Source organism: Colletotrichum truncatum (assembly GCF_014235925.2).
Source record: "Colletotrichum truncatum strain CMES1059 chromosome Unknown Contig_0003, whole genome shotgun sequence".
Lineage (NCBI taxonomy): Eukaryota > Fungi > Ascomycota > Sordariomycetes > Glomerellales > Glomerellaceae > Colletotrichum > Colletotrichum truncatum.
In genome coordinates this window covers 5,683,424-5,706,026 of record NW_027222400.1, presented here as the reverse complement: position 1 = coordinate 5,706,026, position 22,603 = coordinate 5,683,424, and the positions used below count along the sequence as shown (strand labels likewise).

General features: G+C 49.5%; 7 protein-coding genes across 7 annotated transcripts; 2 read left to right on the top strand and 5 right to left on the bottom strand.

Moving 5' to 3' along the window:
- Positions 1–164: 164 nt before the first annotated feature.
- CTRU02_206443 (uncharacterized protein) lies at positions 165–701 on the bottom strand (the record flags this gene model as incomplete). Its single annotated transcript, XM_036733466.2, has 1 exon — positions 165–701. The coding sequence occupies one exon, from the start codon at positions 699–701 to the stop codon at positions 165–167; it is 537 nt and encodes a 178-aa protein (XP_036574807.1).
- Positions 702–1,791: 1,090 nt separating this feature from the next.
- Positions 1,792–2,450, top strand: CTRU02_206442 (uncharacterized protein; the record flags this gene model as incomplete). Its single annotated transcript, XM_036733467.2, has 2 exons — positions 1,792–1,978; positions 2,110–2,450. The coding sequence occupies 2 exons, from the start codon at positions 1,792–1,794 to the stop codon at positions 2,448–2,450; spliced, it is 528 nt and encodes a 175-aa protein (XP_036574808.2).
- Positions 2,451–5,948: 3,498 nt separating this feature from the next.
- On the bottom strand, positions 5,949–6,625 carry CTRU02_206441 (uncharacterized protein; the record flags this gene model as incomplete). Its single annotated transcript, XM_070204720.1, has 2 exons — positions 5,949–6,311; positions 6,428–6,625. The coding sequence occupies 2 exons, from the start codon at positions 6,623–6,625 to the stop codon at positions 5,949–5,951; spliced, it is 561 nt and encodes a 186-aa protein (XP_070061824.1).
- Positions 6,626–7,066: 441 nt separating this feature from the next.
- CTRU02_206440 (reverse transcriptase domain protein) lies at positions 7,067–7,814 on the bottom strand (the record flags this gene model as incomplete). Its single annotated transcript, XM_070204719.1, has 2 exons — positions 7,067–7,378; positions 7,437–7,814. 2 exons carry the CDS (start codon positions 7,812–7,814, stop codon positions 7,067–7,069), a joined length of 690 nt encoding a protein of 229 aa, XP_070061823.1.
- Positions 7,815–10,039: 2,225 nt separating this feature from the next.
- Positions 10,040–10,456, top strand: CTRU02_206439 (reverse transcriptase domain protein; the record flags this gene model as incomplete). The annotated part of the gene is made up of 1 exon (XM_036733469.1): positions 10,040–10,456. One exon carries the CDS (start codon positions 10,040–10,042, stop codon positions 10,454–10,456), a length of 417 nt encoding a protein of 138 aa, XP_036574810.1.
- A 7,622-nt stretch (positions 10,457–18,078) lies between these two features.
- Positions 18,079–19,778, bottom strand: CTRU02_206438 (carboxylesterase; the record flags this gene model as incomplete). Its single annotated transcript, XM_036733471.1, has 3 exons — positions 18,079–18,609; positions 18,674–19,263; positions 19,322–19,778. 3 exons carry the CDS (start codon positions 19,776–19,778, stop codon positions 18,079–18,081), a joined length of 1,578 nt encoding a protein of 525 aa, XP_036574812.1.
- Positions 19,779–20,195: 417 nt separating this feature from the next.
- On the bottom strand, positions 20,196–22,450 carry CTRU02_206437 (phytanoyl- dioxygenase family protein; the record flags this gene model as incomplete). Its single annotated transcript, XM_070204718.1, has 5 exons — positions 20,196–20,944; positions 20,998–21,619; positions 21,678–22,002; positions 22,060–22,366; positions 22,417–22,450. The coding sequence occupies 5 exons, from the start codon at positions 22,448–22,450 to the stop codon at positions 20,196–20,198; spliced, it is 2,037 nt and encodes a 678-aa protein (XP_070061822.1).
- Positions 22,451–22,603: the final 153 nt, after the last annotated feature.

Here is a 22,603-nt window from a genome sequence, read left to right as displayed (position 1 = left end):
TTGAGTGTTACGGCCAGCTAACTGACAGTGGGTTTGTGTTAACAGTAAGCCAGGGATTGAGAGTAGTAACAGTCGTTCCGTGGTCCTGGTCGAATAGATCGTAGATCTTCAAAGGTCTTGGTGATCAGTCAAGGCCTCAACAAGAGTCGTAGAGTAGTCGTCACTTAGGTATAGCTGAAAGTACCGGTTAGGGTAATCACGAAGTTGATTGCTAAAGAACTAGGAAAGGTAGGACTCGAGAGGACTCGAGTCCCAACTATATACAAGTCTGGTTCCATGCTAAACACTTCCTGATCCTGGGGGACCGACACCCAGGACGTCGGTCCATCGCCATGGACCGCCCTTAGCACCGTCGGTCCTGTCCCAGGACCGCTTATCGTCCGTCGGTCCTGCTTATCGTCACGTGACCTATATCCTAGTTCTTCCGTTCCGTGGGGGTTGTTACGACGTAACGGCTGACGGCCGTCCCTATAACCGCTGGACAGCCGCCCAATCAACAACAGCGAGAACGAAATTTTTGAAAACAGCATCAAATTGATCAAACCACGCCCGCTCGCGCTCTCAGAGGTCACTTTGGGCATAATGTCATCCTCGGCATTGATTCTGCTCCCAAAGAGCCTGCTCGTGGCCGCGGGCGGGCTCTGACCACGAAAAATTCGAGAGCAAGCCACAAAGTATGACACGTCAATAGACAACACCATCGACACCACCGCGGTTGAGTCACGGGCTATCACGTGAGCATAACGACCAAGCCCAAACAAACATCAACACCACAGCCACCGATAGGTTATAGGTCGCCTATCACCCCCGACAAAGTTTGCAACGTCCCGCGACAACAACGACGACAAGCCCGACAGAACGGTATCACCTCCTACATAGAGAAAGCACCAGACACCAGGCATGCTACGATCGATGCTACAAAATACTACAGTTTGCAGACAGATTGGTCCCCTGTCGCCCCCTCCGCGAAGAAGGATTGTCGCCCCTTCAACGTATGACAATGTCTGCGGAATCTGTGTACGAGCTCTCATACTTAGTAATCGGACGAATCGAAGCGGTTGGAGCATTGTGTTTTGCGGATTAAGTCCGACTCCAGGCGGTAGATGGAGGTAGTAGTCGAAAGATGGAAACATAGAGCCACATAGGAACCCAGCATGAGGCAACAAAAAGATTTACAGATTCAACTGAGATATAGCACATGCGAGTCTGAGAGGATGCGGACAAGATAAAGAGACGAAGCTGAGGGCTGGGGGGAGACTATAGGTATACAGAACCAGACATGGTGCCTAGCACCAACAGAACCGAAGTAGGAGGACGCGAAAGAAGGATTCTAGAAGGCAACACCAAGCGAGAGAGCAGGCAGGAGGACAACAATCTTCAACAGAGGGCATAAACACACAAGAATAGATAGCATAGTGGGAGCTTGGGGACAGCTGGTCCTGATCCAACAACAGGGCGAAGTGGGGCGTCGCGGTTTATCGTCGATGCTTCGGCTGTCTGCCAAACCCCGCTTTCCGGGCATAGCTGCTAGCATAAGAGCGGCTTCATAACCGTGTAGGAATCAATCAATCAATCAAACCTATAACCGCTGAGCCCCTGCGGGGTCGTCGTCAGTAGTCTGTTAACTGTCGGGTCGTAACATCAGCTCCCCTCTTAAAGGTCTTGTCCTCGAGACCTGAGTATAGGTAGGTCGTTGGTCCCAGGTTGGGGATCTACAAATTTGCTTCCTTTGTTTTTCATAATGCCGACACCATGTCAGGTCGCGTTCGAAAGACAAAGTCGCACTTGACTATGATAAAAGATCGTGAGAGAGCTGCGCTTATTGAATACGTGGAGTCCCGATCGATTGCTAGCGACATGCCTTGCACTCGTTGTTTCCGTGCAAAGGTCCCGTGTCGTTTTAGCGAGAAGTCTACACGCTGTAGGACTTGCATCGAGGCGAAGAAACCTTGTGACGGCGTCCTCGTGGCGTCTACTCGTAAGTCGTGTTTTTGTGTTTTCGCTGTTCTAGGGGTTGCTAATGTTTGCTTCTAGTTTAGAAGTTAAACTCTTAGCAAAAGGAGTAGGATGAGAAAGAAGAGAAAGCGGGTAAGGAGCTATTCGCGCTTCATCAAGAGTTTGCTCGTTTGCAAGTTCAAATGGCGGATGCTGCGGGTCGTCTGAAACGGATTCGGACGGTCCGTAAGATGGTTCGGGAGCGGCAGACCGAAGTTTTTAAGCGTGGTATACAGGAGGTTGACAGGGAGGATGGCGTCCTGGCGGACGACGAAGTCCTACCTGCCTTGGATGCTTACGAGAGGTTCGTCGTTAGTGACCTCCAGGCAGTGGGTCTCGGGAATGATCCTCCTTGGTCCCTTTTTGGTTTTGGTGACGAGTTTGTAGGTTTGGGTCCTCTGGTGGATGGCGCGGGTGCGGGGAGTGTTGGAGGTTCCTCGGCTACTCAGGGCTAGGTGTTCCTAGGCGAAGAAACGTTTTATTGCCCTGGGGTTTCTTGGTTGGTCGAAACTTAGGTTGAGGGTTTCTGACGCGAGGGTTGTGTGTTAGTCTTTGCATGACTTTGGCGTGCTGTCGTGTTTCCCATTGCGTCCAGTATTCTTGAAGTTCCTCTTATGCGTGCTCCAAGTTTGATGCGGGTTCCCATGTATTTTCTTCGTGTCCGTAGTTTTTCCACTTGATTAGGTATTGTATTTCTGTGTCATCGTGCTGATCGATGTGATCGAGGATCCTTTCGACCTCGTAGTCCTGTTCCGGGTCGACTTCGATATAGTCCATAGTTCGTAATCCTTTTAGTGCTGGCTCGAGAAGTGAAATATGAAAAACTGGATGACACTTCATAGTGTCTGGTAGTGCGAGTTTGAAGTTAACGTTAGATACCTTCTTCGTGATTTCGAAGGGTCCAAGTTTCTTAAAATCCAACTTATCGCTTAGTCGTTTTGTTTTAATGTTCCGGCGGAGAAGGTATGCGCTATCCCCCTCCTTCAGAGTTGGTCCCTCAACTCTTGTCTTGTCAGCGTATTTGCGCATGCGTTCGCGCACAAATTCAAGGTCTCTAGGAAGATCTCGTTAGATTTCCTTGAGTTTGTTAATATCTGCCACAGCTTTCAGAGCTGTTAAGCCTTGTCGGGGTTGTCCATAGGCTGTCGGGTTAAATCCGTAGTTCAAGTAGAATAGTGATTCTTTTATACTTTCTCCTACTGCGCTATTGTAGGCGAACTGGGCCATAGGTAGCAGTTAGACCCAGTTGTTTTGCTGATAGTTGACGTAGCAGCATAAGTAGGTTTCCATAATCTGATTGATTCGTTCTGTCTAGCCATCGGTTTGCGGATGGAAAGCGGTAGACATCTTGTAGTCAGATCCTAGCTGCGAGATCAGGGATCTCCAAAACTTGGAAGTGAACAGCTTGTCTCTGTCGGATACGATTTCCTTCGGCATTCCGTGTTAGCTTACGATCACCTGCAGAAACTTATAGGCGAGGTCTTCTGCAGTGCTTGACTCCATGTACGGAATGAAGTATAAGTACTTTGTGAGTCTGTCGACGATGACGAGGACACTGTCGTAGTGGACGTTAGTTATCGGTTCTCGGGACTTAGGTAACTTAGTAACAAAGTCCAGCGAGATGGATTCCCATACGGTTTGCGGCACTGGGAGCGGCTGTATCTTTCCATAAGGCTGATGTCGGCTGGGTTTGCTTTTTGCGCAAACCTCACAGTCCTTAATCGCTAAAGATACTTCTTGTCGTGTAGCCGTTTTGTCGTAGTGTTGACGGATGCGTTTCCACGTTTTGGTTACGCCTTGGTGACCATGTGCGGGTGCGGAGTGTATCTCCCTAATGGCTTCAGGAGACATCCTTCCAGGCGTGCTGGTACTGTCTCTTCTAGCCATCATTAAGAGTCTGGCTGCTGGCACAAGGTCTCCGTTTTTGTCTGTTTTGAGGATAACTCGGGTTTCCTCAGGTACCTAGACCTCGTGGTCCGGTCGTCGGCTGAGGGCGTCGGCCCTGCCGTTCTCCTTGCCCTTCCGGTAGATGATTCTGAAATTGAATTCTGACAAGAATTCGGACCATCGAATTTGTCGTTTATTAAGATCTTTCGATGTAGTAAAGTGTGCGAGGTTCTTGTGGTCGGTGTATACTTTGACCTCGTACTTGGTTCCTGAGAGTTGCGGTCTCCATTCTTTAAATGCCTCGATAATTGCCATAAGTTCCTTGTCGTGTATCTGGTAGTTGAGTTCTAGGCCGTGTAACTTGCGTAAGAAGAAGGCGCAAGGGTGTAGTCGTCCTTCGTCGTCTCGTTAGCCTAGTTGTCCTCCTATAGCGTAGTCTGAGGAGTCGGTCTCGACTTCGAATGGTTTCTCGGGGTTTGGTATAACAAGTATTGGTTCCGATGTGACTTGTTGTTTGATCTCGTTGAAGGCTTGTTCTTGTTCTTCTTCCCATTGCCAGGGAACATCTTTCTTCGAGAGTCTCGTGAGAGGGTCGTTTTTGTCTAAGTACCCTTCTAGGAACCGTCGGTAGTAGTTCACATATCCAATAAAGGATTGTACGTCCTTAACGTTCTGTGGTGTAGGCCAGTCTCGTACTGCTGCGATTTTGTCTTTGGACATTTTGAGGATTCCTGGGGCTATCGTAAAACCTAGGAATTCGACTTCTTTGGCGTGAAACTTGCTCTTCTCGGGTTCCACTAGGAGTTTGGCGTCTTGCAGTTTCCGCAGTACTTGGTGTACGTGTTTTTTGTGGTCTTCCAGAGTCTTGGAGAAGATTAGGATGTCGTCGAGGTAAACTACGACGAACACATCTAGAAATTCTCGTAAGACGTGGTTGATCATCGTCTGGAATGTCGCGGGTGCGTTGGTGAGTCCGAAGGGCATCACAAGGTACTCGTAATGTCCTTGGCGTGTTCGAAACGCTGTCTTCCATTCTTCACCTGATTTCATCCGGATCAGGTTATAGGCTCCTTTTAGGTCGAGTGCTGTAAACCACTGTGCTCCGTGCAACAGGTCTCGTAGTTCGGAGATGAGCGGTAGTGGGTAGCAGTTCTTGATCGTAATGTCGTTGAGTTTCCGGTAGTCGACGCAGAGTCGTAGTTTGCCGTTCTTTTTTGGTACGAACAGGATTGGGTATCCCGCTGGTGATGTAGAGGGTCTGATGTATCCCTTCTGTAGATTTTCTTTGAGGTAAGCGTCGAGTGCTTCCATTTCTTTCTGGTTGAGTCCGTAGATTGCTTCTAGCTTTGGCTCCTTCCCTTCCTTAAGGGGTATCTCGTGGTCGTAGTTGCTGTGTTCCGGGAGTCCGGTCTCGAGTTCTTCGGCGAATAGCTTCTGGTATTGCCGGTATTCTTCTGGGATAGACAGAAGTCGGTCTTCCTTGCCGATGTCTGTTGCTGATAACGTCCTAGCGTTTGCATCCTTTATCCGTAGGTATGCTAGAAATCTCTTCGCTTCAGGAGTCTTGAGAGGTTCGTTTAAGGCACCGTTCCGTGGTTGCTTCTCAGTGACTGAATCCTGGTCCCAATGGAGTTGGCCTGTTCTCCAATCTATCCGTGGGTTACTGTCGTATAACCATGGTCTTCCAAGGATGACATCGTACTTGTCTCCTATCTCCGTAATATCGAAGTTCAGTCGCTCATTCCGGCCATGGATCTGCAAAGGGAGTTGCGCTGTCTCCATAGCAATGCGTCCTCCGCCGTACTGGACTTGTTCTCCTTCAACGGTGCTGAGTTCGTAGCAGTCTTCGGCTGCTTTTCTTTTCCAGGTTATCTTTCTTTCATTCACCGTTCTTGGTGATATGAAGTTTCCTTGGGCTCCGCTGTCGATCATGGCGGTAGCTGTTCTTCCGTTAAGCTGTATTTAGACTTGTACATGCTCGTGTCGTTGTGTCGTGGGCGTCGTTGCGCTACATAGGGACCTTGTCTGGACTGCCTGTCGTTGTCCCTTGTCTTCGGTAGGCGAGTCTAGTTTTTTGACTGCTCGTCCGTTCCTTGTTCGTCGTTTTCTTGCTGTTTCTTCCATGCTTCGTCTTTCTTGATATAGTGGACTCGGCGCTGGTCTTGGTAGCAGTGATACCACTGTATTTCTTCGTCAGAGTCCTCTCCAGAGCTGGTGTCGTTGACTGAAGCGACTTCAAAGGCGACTTCCAGTTGGGCATGTTGGCGGGCAACATCGCGAGGTGTTTCCGAGTCGTTGGGGGTGTTCTTGGTCGTTTCTGATTCGACCTGTTCTTCCAGTTCTTGGTTGATTTGGCGGATCCGTGCGGGATCTCCTTGTGCATGTTGTCGTCGTTCGATGTGTGCGTCCAGCGCACCGAGTTGTCGTTGCTACATAGGGTTTTGTAAGTCCTGTTGAATCCGCTGCAGGTTGGCTTGTCGTCCTGCGTAGAGGAGGTTCAGTCTTCGCTGATTGTCTTGTTCTAATTCCTCGTTATCGTTCATACTATCGAGCTGTTCGATTGTCTTGCGCTCGATTTTGCTATTGCTTCTATATCCCACAGCGAGGGTCCGTTTAGGTGCGTTGGTAGTGTCGTAACCAGATCGTTCTTAAGGTTTCTGGGGGTACCATCCTGCGTGTTCCTTACTACTAGAGTAGATATGGCAGTTGTCATCGAAGCAGGTGGTCCAGTTGAGTTGTTCATAAGGGATCGTCTTCGTAGCGATACTCGCTTGTCGTTTCTCTAGTACCGGTTGGAAGCGTTCCTTCTTAGGTAACCTGCATTCGTATGCTAGGTATCCAATCTTCTAGCAGTTATAGCACTGTCTATCTTTCTTCCAACTGTCGTTCTTTTTGTCGTTTCTCTGTATAGCACTAAGGTCCATTAGTCCACTGTGGTGACCATAGGCAGTACTTTGTCGGGGGTTGTTCCAGTTGTTACAGGGTCTATTGTCGTTTCGCTAGTTGTTAAACTAGTACTAAGGCTGCCACTAGTACTTGCGTCCTGAGTTGGGGTTTTGTCGTTTTTCGCCTCTTTCCTTTCGTCGTTCGAAAAGCCGGTTGTCGATTTTGATGGCGAGTTCGGCGTACTGGAGAAAGTCGTCAGGTCGATCAATCTTGATGATCTCGTCCTTGACTTCGTCTTTTAGTCCTTGATAGAACATGAAGATCTTGGTTTCCTCGGTAAGGTCGAGTTGAACGCTAAGTTGTCGGAAATTGGCGGAGTAGTCTTTGGCGGACTTAGTCTGCTTAAGTTGTGCCAGATCTCGTTCGGCTTGTCGCTTTTCGTCGGGGTCTTGGAAGAGTGACCTGAGCGCATCCTCGAATCCTTTAAAATTGGCGTAGATGTCGCGGGTCTCGGTGGTGCACTCGTCGAGGGTCTCGCATTTGAGGTATTCTTCCTGGATTGGTTCAAACCACTTGAGGGCCTTTCCTCGGAGGTAGGTGGCTGCGTGTACTACTTTTTCGGTTTCGTTGGTGAAATCTCCATGGTGAAAGTTCTGGTAGTTTTTGACCTGAATCAGGAATCCTTTAAGGGTCCCGGGGGTTCCGTCGTAGGTGACAGGCGCACTGAGCTTGAGCTTTTGTCGTCCTCCGTGGACGGGCGTGGTGACGATGTTGGCGGCGGCCCGGAGGGTGGTGATTTCCCCCTGGAGTTCCTGGATCTTCCGGAGGTTAGCGTCCCCCTTGATGTCTTCTTCCAGCTTCTTGTAGGCCTGTCCAGCGTGCTGGAGTTGCTCGTTGAGGTTTTCCATTGCTTGTCGGTTTTCGTTGACGATTTTCTGCATGTCTTTTGTCTCGGCTTCTTGTTTCTGGATTATGCGTCGGAGCTTATCGTAGCTTTCCTTGGTGAAAGAGCCATCTCCATCGGAGTCGTACTTGAGGTCCGGCATGTCGAAGTCCTCAGTGTTGGCGGGCTCCTGCGCGAGGCTCTGAGGCTGGTTGCGCGAAGAGGATGAGGATCCTGGAGTGGGTGATTTGGCAGAAGCGCGAGAAGACATCTTGTCTATACTGTTTAGTAGTTCTCAAAAGGTGACTTACTGAACAGGAGCAATCAAAGTGTTACGGCCAGCTAACTGACAGTGGGTTTGTGTTAACAGTAAGCCAGGGATTGAGAGTAGTAACAGTCGTTCCGTGGTCCTGGTCGAATAGATCGTAGATCTTCAAAGGTCTTGGTGATCAGTCAAGGCCTCAACAAGAGTCGTAGAGTAGTCGTCACTTAGGTATAGCTGAAAGTACCGGTTAGGGTAATCACGAAGTTGATTGCTGAAGAACTAGGAAAGGTAGGACTCGAGAGGACTCGAGTCCCAACTATATACAAGTCTGGTTCCATGCTGAACACTTCCTGATCCTGGGGGACCGACACCCAGGACGTCGGTCCATCGCCATGGACCGCCCTTGGCACCGTCGGTCCTGTCCCAGGACCGCTTATCGTCCGTCGGTCCTGCTTATCGTCACGTGACCTGTATCCTAGTTCTTCCGTTCCGTGGGGGTTGTTACGACGTAACGGCTGACGGCCGTCCCTATAACCGCTGAGCGAAACATCAACAACAGCGAGAACGAAATTTTTGAAAATCGGAGCAAAAACGGCCCCAAATACGCGTGCTCGCGGCCACAGAGCCCCCTTCGATGCAATGCCATCCTCGGCCTTGATTCTACGTCCCAAAGGGGCCCAAGATGGCCGCAGAGCACGCCCCGACTACAATGAAAAACTTAAGAGCAAGCCGCAAAATACGACATATCAATAGACAACACTGTTACCACCACCACAGGCGAGCCACAAGCCGCTACACGAAGCACTAAGACTGCGCCCAAACAATCAACTTCAACACAACAGCCGCCGACAGGTTTTGGGTCACCTGTCACCCCCGACAAAGTTTGCAACGTCCCATAACGACGAAGATGAGTCCGACAGAACAGTATCACCTTCCGCACGGAGAAAGCACCAGGCATTAGGCATGCTACGATCGATGCCACACAATACTACAGACCACAGACAGACTGGTCCCCTGTCGCCCCTTTTGCGAAGAAGGATTGGTGTCCCTTCAACGCGCGACAATGTCTGCGGAATCTGTGCGGGAGCTCTCATACCCAGTAATCGAACATGTCGGAGTCAGTGGAGCATTGTGCTTCGTGGAAGACCCTTGGGCCAATGTGGTGGAGGGCAATAGTGGTCAACAGGCAAGAAACAAGAGGCCACATAGGAACCCGGCAGGAGGCAACAAAGAATTTACAGATGCAACTGAGAAAACGGCACATACAAGTCCGGGAGGATACGGACAAAACAAAGAGACAAAGCTGAGCGCTGGGGGGAGACTGTAGGTACAAAGAACCAGATACGGTGCTACCAGCACCAACTGAACCGAAGCAGGAGGACGCAAAACAAGCATTCTAGAGAGCAACACAAAAGCGAGAAAGCAGACAGGAGAGCAACACACTTCTTCAACAGAGGGCACAAACACACAGAATAGAGAACATAGTGGGGAGCTTGGGGATAGCTGGCCCTGATGCAACATCAGGGCGAAGTGGGGCGTCGCTGTTCATTGTCGACGCTTCGGCTACCTGCCAAACCCCGCTTTCCGGGCATAGCTGCTGGCATAAGAGCGGCTTCATAACCGAGTAGGAATAAATCAATCAATCAATCTATAACCGCTGAGCCCCTGCGGGGTCGTCGTCAGTGGTCTGTTAACTGTCGGGTCGTAACATTGAGCACCTGCTCAAGCCCTCTAGATAGTTCTTCAGCAATCAACTTGTGATTCATCCTCGATGACTTTCAGCTTAGCTCACAGTTTGTGATATTACTATACCCCGTTACCTAGTGTAAGACTGATCACCTTACCCTTACCCTCGATCTACTAGTACGACATACCTGTATACGACGCAAGACCTATTGTTAGTATCGTAGCCTCAACTTCTGTTAGCAGAAACCCTACTGTCACTAGCTGGCCGTAACACTTTGATTGCTCCTGTTTGGTAAGTTGACCCTGCGAAACTAACAAACAGTACCTTCGACAAGATGTCTTCATCCAGCACCGCCAAAACTCCTACTACTTTCCCCAACTCCTCCAAGGGGAAGGCACCCGTCAAGAACCTTGCTCAGGAACTTGGAGAAGAAGAAATGAAGGACGTGGAAGAAGAATCTGAAGAAGAAGAAGATGACGGCAATGAAGAACTTCAGCGTCAAGTTCGCAAGAACAACCGTGACGTTGGAAGACTTCAGGAAATGTTCAATTCGAACGCCGTAGTCCTCGAGCAACTCCAAGCTACTATCCGGAACCTCGAAGGACGCAACCAGGAACTCCTGAACCAGAACCGTACCCTACAAGGTGCTGCTAATATCATCCAAACCCCTGTAGACGGACGAGAGAAGCTCCGTTTCAGCACCCTAAGCAAGTATGATGGTACTCCTGGCAAACTCAAGGGATTCCTGATTCAACTCAAGAATTACCACAACTTTCACTGCTCCAACTTCAGAAATGAGTCTGAGAAAGTTTTACACGCTTCGACCCTCCTGGACGGGAAAGCCCTTCAGTAGTTCGAACCGTTTTTGGAAAATTACTAGCAGAACGAAACGTTAGAAGACTGTAACACGGAGACCCGTGATATTTTCGACAGCTTCGAAGGATTCGAGCATGCACTCAAATCCCTATTCCAGGACCCAGATGAACGCAGCAGGGCAGAAAGGGAACTTAACAACCTTAGACAAACCAAGTCGGCAATTCACTACGCCGCCGAGTTTCGACGCCTCTGCGCTACCCTAGACATGACTGATGAGTCCAAGATATTTATCTTCTACTCAGGACTCAAAGACGAGGTCAAGGACGAGATCGTTAAGTTAGACAAACCAGAAGACTTTCTCAGCTACACCGAACTCGCCATCAAGATAGACAACCGACTTTATGAGCGAAGAAGAGAAAAGGGCGAAAGACGACAACCCGCCAATTCGGCCAAGAAATACCAATGGCAACCTCAGAAGAAGTTTCATCAACACGACAAAAACCGCTCTCAGCAGAATCAACAGCGGAGCACCGCTTACGGACATCACAGCGGCCCTATGGACCTAAGCGTCGCTAATAAGGACAACCGATGGAACCAGAAACCTCAACAAAAGAAGGAATTCAAGTGCTACAACTGCGACAAACCCGGACATATGGCCAGAGACTGCAGACAACCCAAACGGATCCAAGGACCACCGCGACAAGCCAGCGTGGCACAAAAACAACGAGATCATAGTAGTGAAAAATGGACCAACTGCTTCAACGATCTCTGTAACGACCACAGGGAAGCTAAAGAAAACAGTGGATGGTACCCTAAGGACCCTTCTGGACGATCTGGATGCGACACCACCGGGATGAACGACAAAATTCTCGCGGTAGCAGACCGACAAGACATCAGCTTCTTTAACAATAATAACCGACCCCTGGACCGGTATGAACAAGAAGAAGTTGCCAACAAACTCAACAAAGCCTTTGCAGACGGAACAATCGTAAATCACCCCGGGCTGCTCTGGGACAGCCGACGACTTACCAACTATACCTAAGTTGACCAAGTCACAACTCCTGACTCCTTCACCCCGGAAGAAATTCAACAACTAGAAGACGAAAATGATCAAGCCATTCGACGACTTGACGAAGCTATAGGAGCGGGGACCCGAGCAACCATTCCAGACAACAGGGTCACCCTATACCTTACAAAAAAACGAAACGAACGCGTCCTACTATAAGGTAACACGCGCGGACAATATGCACTCCAGCACAGAACCACCCGGTTCGTACCCAGAGACGATGGAGATGCAAAGAACACCCGCACCCTAGCAGTCGCTAGCAAGATAGAACGAAAAACAATCGAGCAACTCGATGAGATGCTTCAAAACCAGCGACTAGACGCGAGCTCGACATATCAAGACAATGAGCGACGGATCGCCCGACTGCAGCAAGGACGAGACGCTTGCCAACAACGAGCCCAACAAGACCCAAGTAACCCTACTTGGCAACAACAGACTAGAGCGCTGGACGCCCAGATTGAACGACGAATTAGTGCTCGAGATAACCCCGAACGAATCCGTAGGATCAACCAGGAGCTCGAGGAAATGAACAAAATCAAGGAAGAAGAAATCAATAAATATAACCCTAAAAGGGAACAACAGCTTCAAAAAATTACTCAGCACTAGCACTTCGGGATAAGCGAATCCCCCTACCAATCTGAAGAACCTGACCAGATCGAAGACGACTATGTGGATGCGACCCTACAAGACGTAGTCAGCATCGATGACACTAGTTCCGAGGAGGACCAGGAACGACAAGACAGGATCCGACACCTGACAGAAATCCTTCAGTACCAAGAAATTGATCCTTACGATGATAACCAACAACTATATTTCTTCGGGATACCAGCCAAGAAGAGGAAAACATACTTTGAATCTTCCATCCAAGCCAACGACCACCCAATCCTCGACCCAAGAGCTAAGAAACACTATGACTTATTTTGGGGACAATGCATTATTGACAGCTGCAAGCTGCACGTCGTCAACAAACACGAATACAAATTCTACCCACGCAGATAGGGCACTGAGCCCATCACGCAAGTCTATACTGAAGTCGAACTACCCATGTGGGATTTGGTGAGATACGAGAAGGAGGAAGGTATCGCTATCTTCGCACCCAATTGTGAGTACCCAATGAGATGCCAACACGATAGGACAATGTCGTAGGAAGAATGCACTCGGGACATTTGCAAGGTACATTGCGAGGACAAATCCAGAGCATGGAGACTATCACAACAACCCAGTGGACCATCCAAAGAAATACCCGACCTTGCCATCCTGCGAAAAAACAAACGTAAGGGAAAGAAATCGTCAAAAAACGAGCAGAGCCACTCTTAGAGGGACAAGAGATAGGCTCTAGGGAAAAGTCCCTATGTGCAACCACAGCAAACGACGCACATCTCAAGATCACAGTGAACCTGGGAGGTTACACTACGGAGGCCCTGATCGACTCGGGAGCCCAGGGAAACTTCATATCCCCACGAATAATACAAGAAAGAGAAATACCATGGGCCAAGAAACAGAACCCCTACCCTTTGAATACGGTAGAAGGGAAAAGAGTCAAGTATGGCGGAGGCATTATTGATTCGGAGACCGCGCCACTCCCTTTGATTCACCATGGCCATCAGGAACACATCACGCTTGACATCACTGAGATAGGACGACACGAGGTCATCCTTGGAATCCCATGGCTAAGAAAGAATAACCCCCGGATAGACTGGGGAAAAGGCCTAATTACATACGACAATCCAGCCCCTGAGCAGCGCTCGCAGAAGCCCTCACGCGGATTACTAGCGGCACAAGGAACCAGACCAGGCTTGTTCCTCAGAACGAAAGACATGCGCACTAGGACGCTAGCTGCGACAGCCACCAACAAAGTTACAGAAGACCCGCTATCGAAGATACCTGTTGAATACAGGATATACAGCAAGCTCTTTGCATCAGAGCTCGAGACCGGACTACCGGAACACAGTGGATACGACCACAAAATCGAACTCAAGGAAGGTTGTGAACCTACCTTCAGTAAAATCTACCCCCTTAACCAAGAAGAAATGGACGCCCTCGACGAATGGCTAGATGAGAACCTAGCTAAAGGATTTATCCGACCCTCGACATCACCGGCCGGATACCCAGTACTCTTTGTACCAAAGAAAAATGGCAAGAAACGACTATGCGTGGATTACAGGAAATTGAACGACATCACTATTAAAAACTGCTACCCATTGCCCTTGATCTCGGAACTACGAGACCTACTCTATGACGCCCAATGGTTTACTGCCTTGGACCTCAAAGGAGCTTATAATCTCATCCGAATAGCTGAAGGAGACGAATGGAAAGCAGCTTTTAGAACAAGGCGAGGACAATTTAAGACTCTCGTCATGCCGTTCGGACTCACCAACGCACCCGCCACTTTCCAAACCATGATTAACCACGTACTCAGGGAATACCTGGACAAGACAGTTGTCGTCTACCTTGACGACATACTTATATTCTCAAAGACACTCGAAGAACATAAACAACACGTCCATCAGATCCTCAAAGCACTAGAAGCAGCCAAACTGCTTGTAGAACCAGATAAAAGCCTTTTCCACAGACAAGAAGTCGAGTTCTTAGGATTCACCATCACACCTAGACAAATCAAGATGTCAGCAAACAAGGTCAAAGCCATCAGGGATTGGCCTACGCCAGAAAACCCTAAAGACATCCTAGCGTTCTTAGGATTTATCAACTTCTACCGAAGATTCCTTAAAAACTATTCCAAGACGATATTGCCCCTTACCGAGCTTACACGGAAAGACGTTCCATGGGAATGGTCAGGAAAACAACAAGAAGCATTCCAGAAGGTAAAAGACCATGTCAGCTCAGAACCCGTCATCATGATCCCAAACCCTGAGAAACCTTTCGAGTTGGAAACCGATGCTTCGGATTCCGCTATGGGAGGACAACTCGGGCAACGAGATGAAGACGGTGTTCTGCACCCATGTGCCTTTTACTCTCGGAAACTTTCAGGACCAGAGCTCAATTACCAAATTCATGACAAAGAACTCATAGCAATTATCGAAGCATTCAAGGAATGGAGACCGCAACTTTCAGGAACCAAGTATCAAGTCAAGGTCTATACCGACCACAAGAACCTAGCATATTTCACAACATCCAAAGAACTTAACAAGCGATAAATACGATAGTCAGAATTCCTATCAGAATTTAACTTTAAAATCATCTATCGCAAAGGATTAGAAAACGGCAGAGCCGATGCTCTCAGCCGACGACCGGACCTCATAGTCCCGGTCCTAGAAGAAACTCAGGTTATCCTTAAAGAACACGACGGAGGACTTGTGCCAGCACAGAAACTCTTGATGATTGGCGAAAGAGTCAGGACCAGCACGACTGGAAGAATGACTCACGACCAGATCATGGAAATCCACACTGCACCCGCACATGGCCACCAAGGTGTTACCAAAACCTGGAAGAGAATCAGACAACATCACGACAAACGAGTCACCCGCAAGGATGTAGCCGAAGTAATCAAGGATTGTAAAGTCTGCGCCAAAAGCAAGCCCAGCAGACACAAACCATATGGAGAATTGCAGCCACTACCGACACCTCCTGCACCATGGCACTCGATTTCACTAGACTTTATAGTCAAGCTACCACTGTCAAAAGAACCGCTTACCAAGGTAAAATACGACAGCGTACTAGTCATAGTAGATCGACTCACTAAATACGCCTATTTCGTACCCTACTTGGAATCAAGCACAGCCGAAGATTTAGCATACACCTTCCTCAGAATCATCGTTAGCCAACACGGACTGCCACAGGAAATCGTGTCCGACAGAGGACCTGTCTTCACATCCAAGTTTTGGAGATCCCTGATCTCGCAACTAGGAGCGAAGCATAAACTCAGCACCGCTTTCCATCCGCAGACCGACGGACAAACAGAAAGAATCAATCAGATTCTAGAAACATATCTCAGATGCTACGTTAACTATGAACAAGACAATTAGGTTAAGTTACTACCTATAGCACAATTCGCATACAACAGCGCGGTAGGAGAAAGTACTCAGGAATCACCTTTCTTTCTTAACTATGGATTCAACCCCACTGCATACGGAGAACCTCGACAAGGTTCGGCAGCGATAAAAGCCATTGCAGACATCAAGAAACTTAAGGAAATCCAACAAGAACTACCCCAAGAACTCGAATTCGTACGACGGAGAATGAAGAAACACGCCGACCGACATAGGGTGAGAGGCCCACCCCTAAAAGAGGGAGGTAGCGCCTATCTCATACGGCGAAACATCAAAACGAAACGACCTAGCGACAAACTCGACTTCAAAAAACTAGGACCTTTCGAAATCACGAAGAAAATTTCCGAAGTTAACTACGAGTTGAAACTACCGGAAACAATGAAATGTCACCCAGTCTTTCACGTCTCATTATTAGAACCAGCACCGGACGGTACACACACCGAAGACTGCATCATTGTGGAAACAGACGATACCGAATATGAAGTAGAACGCATTCTAGACTACCGAAAGAATGGCGAAATAACAGAATACTTCATCAAATGGAAAAACTATAGACATGAAGATGACTCATGGGAACCAGCTAAGAACTTGGAACACGCTCAGGAGGAACTCCAACAGTACTAGACCCAGCGGGATCACCCACTAAGGGACCAAGATCAGCGAACTCCTCCCCAACACCGAAGGAAGACCAGGAAGGGTCATTAGGAACCCCAAGAAACCGAAGGTCACCAACCACACCAGCCAACCTACTTATAGGCCTTGAGGACAAGACCTTCGAGAGGGAGACCTGATGTTACGACCCGTTAAGTATGCCTAACAGAGAAACTAGCCCTACTCGAGGACAGCGGCTAGAGACAAGATATATGCAGGCGACGGAAGGGACAAGGGTCGCCCCGCCGGAAAAGGAAGAACTGTGTTTAAGTCACGTGATGATAAGAAAGGAATAAGAGATACGACTCTTAGCATGTCGGCTGCCGACAATTAAGATATCGGCAAGCGACGACGCGGACGTCGGCCTTAGGAAACGGGACTTATATATAGACCAGGACTTAAGCACCTGCTCAAGCCCTCTAGATAGTTCTTCAGCAATCAACTTGTGATTCATCCTCGATGACTTTCAGCTTAGCTCACAGTTTGTGATATTACTATACCCCGTTACCTAGTGTAAGACTGATCACCTTACCCTAACCCTCGATCTACCAGTACGACATACCTGTATACGACGCAAGACCTATTGTTAGTATCGTAGCCTCAACTTCTGTTAGCAGAAACCCTACTGTCACTAGCTGGCCGTAACAGCTAACCTGAGTGGCTCTTTACGCACTTATGGATGTTCTAGTTGGTCCGGACGTTTTGCGGCTCGTAGCCACTCTATATCTTTGGCCTAGGGCTTCCTCGTCCTGGAAGTAATATAGCGGTCTTGCGTTATTGCGCATGAGTCAGCGCAACTGCAATCAAACTATTGCTCCTACAGGCATCTACACAGTATACTTCCACCAGCGTCTTGGGAGGACTTCTTACTGGAATGGGGGGCACAAAGTATAATCGGACTATCAGTCCTTTGCAGTGGAGTCAAAAACCGTTAATACCGACTCGGACTGAAAGTTAGACTCAGAGAGAGACCCTGATGAGGTAAGCACGACGGTAAAAAGCATCTTATGGACAAGAGTATTGCGCAATCACTTATAGGCTGCCGGGCCTCCGGGTATACACTTACTAGTAGCACCAGAAGCATCAGTACAAGAATCTGGCTTCAGAGACTTATTAGGGATGCGGTTCCTTTGGCCTTGTGGTGACTAACTTCTAGACCCATGTAGCTACGTTCAACATTGCGAGTTAATTTAAGTAAACCTTTACCTCTCATGTTACGCAGCCCAAGGCCCACCGCTAATAGGGTGTAATGTGTGCTTCAATCAGGAAGAGACTATCTGATTTCTACTAGGCATTTATATAAACTCGGATTTGAAGTTTTCATGGATAAAATGCGGACCCCGTTAGTTTTATATTGGAAACAAGAACCGTGTTCAAGGGTTCAAGTTAGATCAACACCTACGTCCGGATAAAAAGGCTAGAAAGCTAGCTTAGTTGAATTATTGCAATATGCAGGAACCGGGAAAAACAGGTAGATACAAAACAGAACCCTGCTTCAACCGGGATAGGAGAATCAGTAAATCAACAACATAAATAGCGCGCTCTTTGCTCCATGAACCCCAAATATATTACTTCAAATTCACAACGATTGACTAGCAGCGGAGTGCAGCCTGGAACCGCTCTGCTCGATAGATAACATGCCTTCCCCACAGGGATAGCCTTCCCAACGTTCAGTACCGAAAACGCCCAAACCTAGTTCGCCACTATAAAGAGTTTTGGTAGGCTAATAAACCTAGGTCAGCAGGGTTTATAGAATCGCTATACTGAAATAGCTTTAGGTTTGAGTTGCACAGTACTTACGGGACGATCTCATCTTGCAAGCCAGAGAGGAAGAGGATAGGCACCAAGGTGATGCTAGGGATATTTCGCCTGCGGCCTATGCTTATCTTGAATCCATTCACCTATCAAGCACTCAACAGCCCAAGAAGATTAAACCTATGCAGGCGCTGACGTAGCCAAAGCTCCCAGAGTCACAGTTGAACACGGCGCGTCATACAACGCTGGTTTCACAAACTGCGGCTCCGGATCATTACCCTTACCCAACACAATCAATGACTCCCCGTTGAGATCAAACTTGGGCCACCCCAAAACCTCACTCAGACCGTTTTCCGGGTCATTTGCGAATGCCGCCCAGGCGCTCTGCATAAGCCGCGTGAGCTGCCTTTGCGTTTCTGACGGCGGAATACCGCTGACATCCCCCGACGCCCCGAAGATCATGTGCAGGTCCACGCCGTGGTACGCGCCGCTGGTGGGGAACAACCGCGTGTTATCCCAGTCGCCAAGGTACCGGTACACCCAGACCGGCACGCCCTGCGCGAGACGTGCGGCGCCCTGATACGAGTTGGGGCACGTGAAGGATTCGAGAAGGAAGGACGAGACTTGCTCTGGTGTTGGGACGACCCCGTTGCCGTAGGCGGGGATTCTGTAGTACCCGTCCTCGTTGTCGTTGTTCCCGAACAATGCCGGCTGGGAAATTTGACATTCTGTTAGTTGGGGCTGGTAGGAGTGTTCAGACAGGGGGTATTCTCACCAATTTGGAAAACTTGCCAGCTTTGGTCAAAGCGACGTAATCCGAAAACACGATCTCGTTGTCGACCACGGGGTAAAAGGGGGGGATGGCGCGGAGAACGCTGCTGCTAGACGTCGGTCTGACCGCTGCGGCGGCAGCCTTGATGTCCTCCCAGGATTTCCCGCGCATGCAGACCATCGCGTCCTCGGCGGAAGTGCAGTTGACGGCCGCGACAACCGTGTTCCAGTTCCGCTCGGGGACTTCGGGGCTGTTTAACGGGAAACTGAAGGCGTTACCGGAGGGCGCGATGAGGCCGTTGACGATGGGGTCCTCGGTGTACGCGTACGTCCAGTAATCCACCGCTACGCCGCCCGAGGATTGTCCAGCAATGGTGATTTTTCCGGGGTCACCGCCGAAACCGGCAATGTTGTCGCGGACCCATTCGACGGCAGCGCGCTGGTCGCGGAGGCCGAGATTCTGCGGCTCACCGGGGGCACCGGGAAAGCCGAAGATGTTGAGGCGGTAGTTCACCGTCACAACCACCACGTCCTGAGCCTCGGCGAAGTACTTACCGTTGTAAAACGGACTATGAGTGTTCCCGATTGCGAAGCCTAGTTGACGTTAGGGAAACGGCGGATTATGGGTGGAAGTCCGCTGGGGATTACTCACGGCCGCCGTAGAAGAAGACGATCACCGGTTTCTGTGCGGAATGCGATTTCCTGCTGGGCTTCGACCAGATGTTCAGCGTCAGACAGTCTTCACTTTGGGGTGTTCCGGCGGCGGAAGCGAAGTAGCCGATGATTTGCTGTGCTTGGGGAGTCATGTCGGGGTAGTCGACTCTGCGAGAGGGTGTGAGAGGGCAGTCGAAGCCAAAAGACGACGCTTCGAAGGGCGCATCGCCGGAGAATCTCTCAGGGGCGGCGAAGCGTAGGTTGCCGACTGGAGGCTTTGCGTAGGGGATGCCCAGGTATTCGATCACGCTTGAGCTGTTGGACGCGGCGTGGCCGGTGATGGCGCCGTTGGTGGTGTTTACCGTGAGCCAAGGCGAGCACGGCGATGCCGCGGCCGGTGTCCAGACGGCGGTCCACAAGGCCAAGACCAATGTGACGGTGATTTCGGACTTCATTGTGAGAGTGCAGAGGTGGGGAGGAGAAGTTGAAGTCCTGCGGCCGTGGGAGATGCAGAGTTCTTGTCAGTCTGCGGAGTGGCGGTTGATTCTCGCGTCAATCCCGCGTCGGCTCCGGAGCTTCACTTGGATTACTGTGCGCCGCCTTTCAGGCTATATAGCGGTGTAGTCTCCCCGCCGCTAATCTATGCATGGTAGCCAGGGCCGTGGTTAGCTGGTAATACGCGCAGAACCCTTGTTAGAGTCGGCTGCTTAACCCCTGTCCAAATAGATTGCGGCCAAGAAGCGGTAATAGTGTCACTGTACGAGCAATAAACGTATAGGCGTGACAATACCATACCATGACCTGGACAGTATGAAGGAAACCTCGTTGTATTTCAGTTCTTGCGGAGTTGCACGCAGGTTAATTGTTACATACTATCCACTTAAGCTTTGTCTATCCAGTGCAACACCATGCCTGAATGATTGTCTTGCATCAAGCGAGAATGTTTCCGACCTCAACAACTCATCTCGCAAAGCCACAGACCTTCCCGTTGTAAACAGCAATACCTTCATGTTATTACCGCGCAGTACCCTGAGAAGGTCAGAAAGGTAGTTCCCAGTGCTTCGGTCGTTTAGCCAGTGGAACGCGTCAATGATACAGAACACCGGGCCAGGCATGAGTGCGATGAGCTCCGCAAGAATCGATGTTGCCGAACTCCACGTGGCTAGTGATCCGTCGAGAGATTGAAATCGACTCTCTGTAAGATCCGCGCTTGTTTCCAGCACTGGTGGGAGCAGTTCAATCAGCTGTCGTATAAGTGCGTAAACCAGTGACAGCATCGCCTGCGTTTCCTTTGAATCATTGCCAGGTCGCAATTTCTCGCCTCTGCGCAGCTCGCAAAAGTAAGATATGACTGGCACCTTTGTCTTTTCGGCGATTCCCGCTATTCTGGCAGCCATCATTGTGACGGGATTATCGAGATCGTCGGCTTCGAGAGGTTCGCCTTCAATCCATAATATTTTAGGCGCAGAAGCGCTTACCCAGTCGCTGATGTACCTGTAAGCTTCTGGCTGGATCATCACGGGACTGAGTTCGTCCCCAGAAAGTCGGACTCGATCTCTGTGGAAGAAGTCTTCCAAGTGAAGGGAAATCATGATAATACCATCAGAGGTGTACTCAGTTACTAGAAACACGATTATTGTGAGGTCAACTAGGTAAAACGGGAATTCAACATACCTCGCTCAGCACTTCCACCGAGGGATAATGCAGTAGTTGCTGTTTGGAATGTCCGCATCTGGTTTGGAGCCGCTCTCCTAGCCTCCAACAACCCAATCGCTTCTTCTTTCAACATGTCGACAATGCTGACTGCCAGCTGATGACGTTTCTCTGCAGCCCACATATCTGAACTTCTCATTTGTTCTCTCAATATGCTCTCCGCAAAGTGTCTCATCTCGGCCTGGTGGCGTCTGTCGCCTTCCAGCCCCACGCGGATATCTCTCAACATGCTGGCAGAGCTCTCGGCAGTTATCCGTGTTGACCGCAGCTCTGCTCGCGCCTTCTGTGCGGCTAGATTGCGGATGCGGTCGGATATAGCCTTGATCTTTCCCATTTCATTTTCAAAAACACTTGGTAAGTCGTCATTGAAAGAATCCAATAACCTCTTTAACCTCTTCTTCATCATCCAGTCCATCACGCTGGTCAAGAGGAGAAAAATGTGAGCATATAGTTCGGCGATGAGACTCTGCATATCTTCCATGTTGAACATCTCGAGGTCTGTCTTGCAGGCGTTGACATGTTGACTCATTGCACACAGCGCCTCTGACAGTCCTTCTGCAACCTTTTCATGGTTGGCACTGGCCTGTAGTAGGGAGTTTGATTAGTTCATCTCAACCAAGAGCCTATGCGACTACACGTACCTGTATAACAACGTTGAGTGTCCCAGTGAAGATGGACACATACTCGTTTCCTGACGGTAAGATCTGGATCAATAATTTGTGGGAGTCAAGTGTGCTGCAAAACTTGTGGAAAAACCTCTTCGCCTTTGCTAATCGGCCATTTCCCCGCTTTGCTTCCCATGACTTTTGAATTTGCTGAACTGTGTCAATCACACCATCCATGGTCGGCTCAGACGTTTGGAGATTCAGGCGGTCTGCCGCCGGACTAGATTCTACAAATGCTTTCCATTTGTTGCGTAGCTCAGCTGTCTCCACAGCGAGGACTTTCGTAATCGGGTTGTCATCTCTGAATATGTTGTCAGCCACATACGATCTGGTTTGCTCGATGATTCTTTTTGTGTACCTGGCGCCATCGCTCATCTCGGGAGGTTCAAAGAACCGCCGCCAGGGATCTAGGGCATCATCTCGACTACCTTGGTTCTCGGCCAGTATGTGAGCCAGGGAATGTGCACCACTTTCCGACGTCAAACGCTCCTCGGCCTCAAAACTATATGCGCGAATAAGGTGCCTGGCGTCTCTTTCATCATTCATGATTACTTGTGCTATCCAAGATTCCCGCAGGCGTTCATCTAGCCAGTCGACAAGCAGTAAAGTCGCCTGATTGTTGCTAGACGAGGCTGCGACCCGAGCGATGATCTTGCTGACAACGTCTTTCAAATATGGCAAGCTTCTCAGCTTGTCAGCCGTTCGAGAGATGTACCCCAGTTGATTGGACCCAGGTCGCAGAGATGCATGAGTGGCTGAGAGTCGGCAGGGTATACGAGTCGTCTTATTCGCTAATCTATGGATATCCCCTCCATCTATCCTTTGCGTCAGCGGCTAGTTGCATAGATCATCTCACCAAAGTCCAATTCGCAACCCCGCTCGTGGCGGTGCCTCATTGGTAG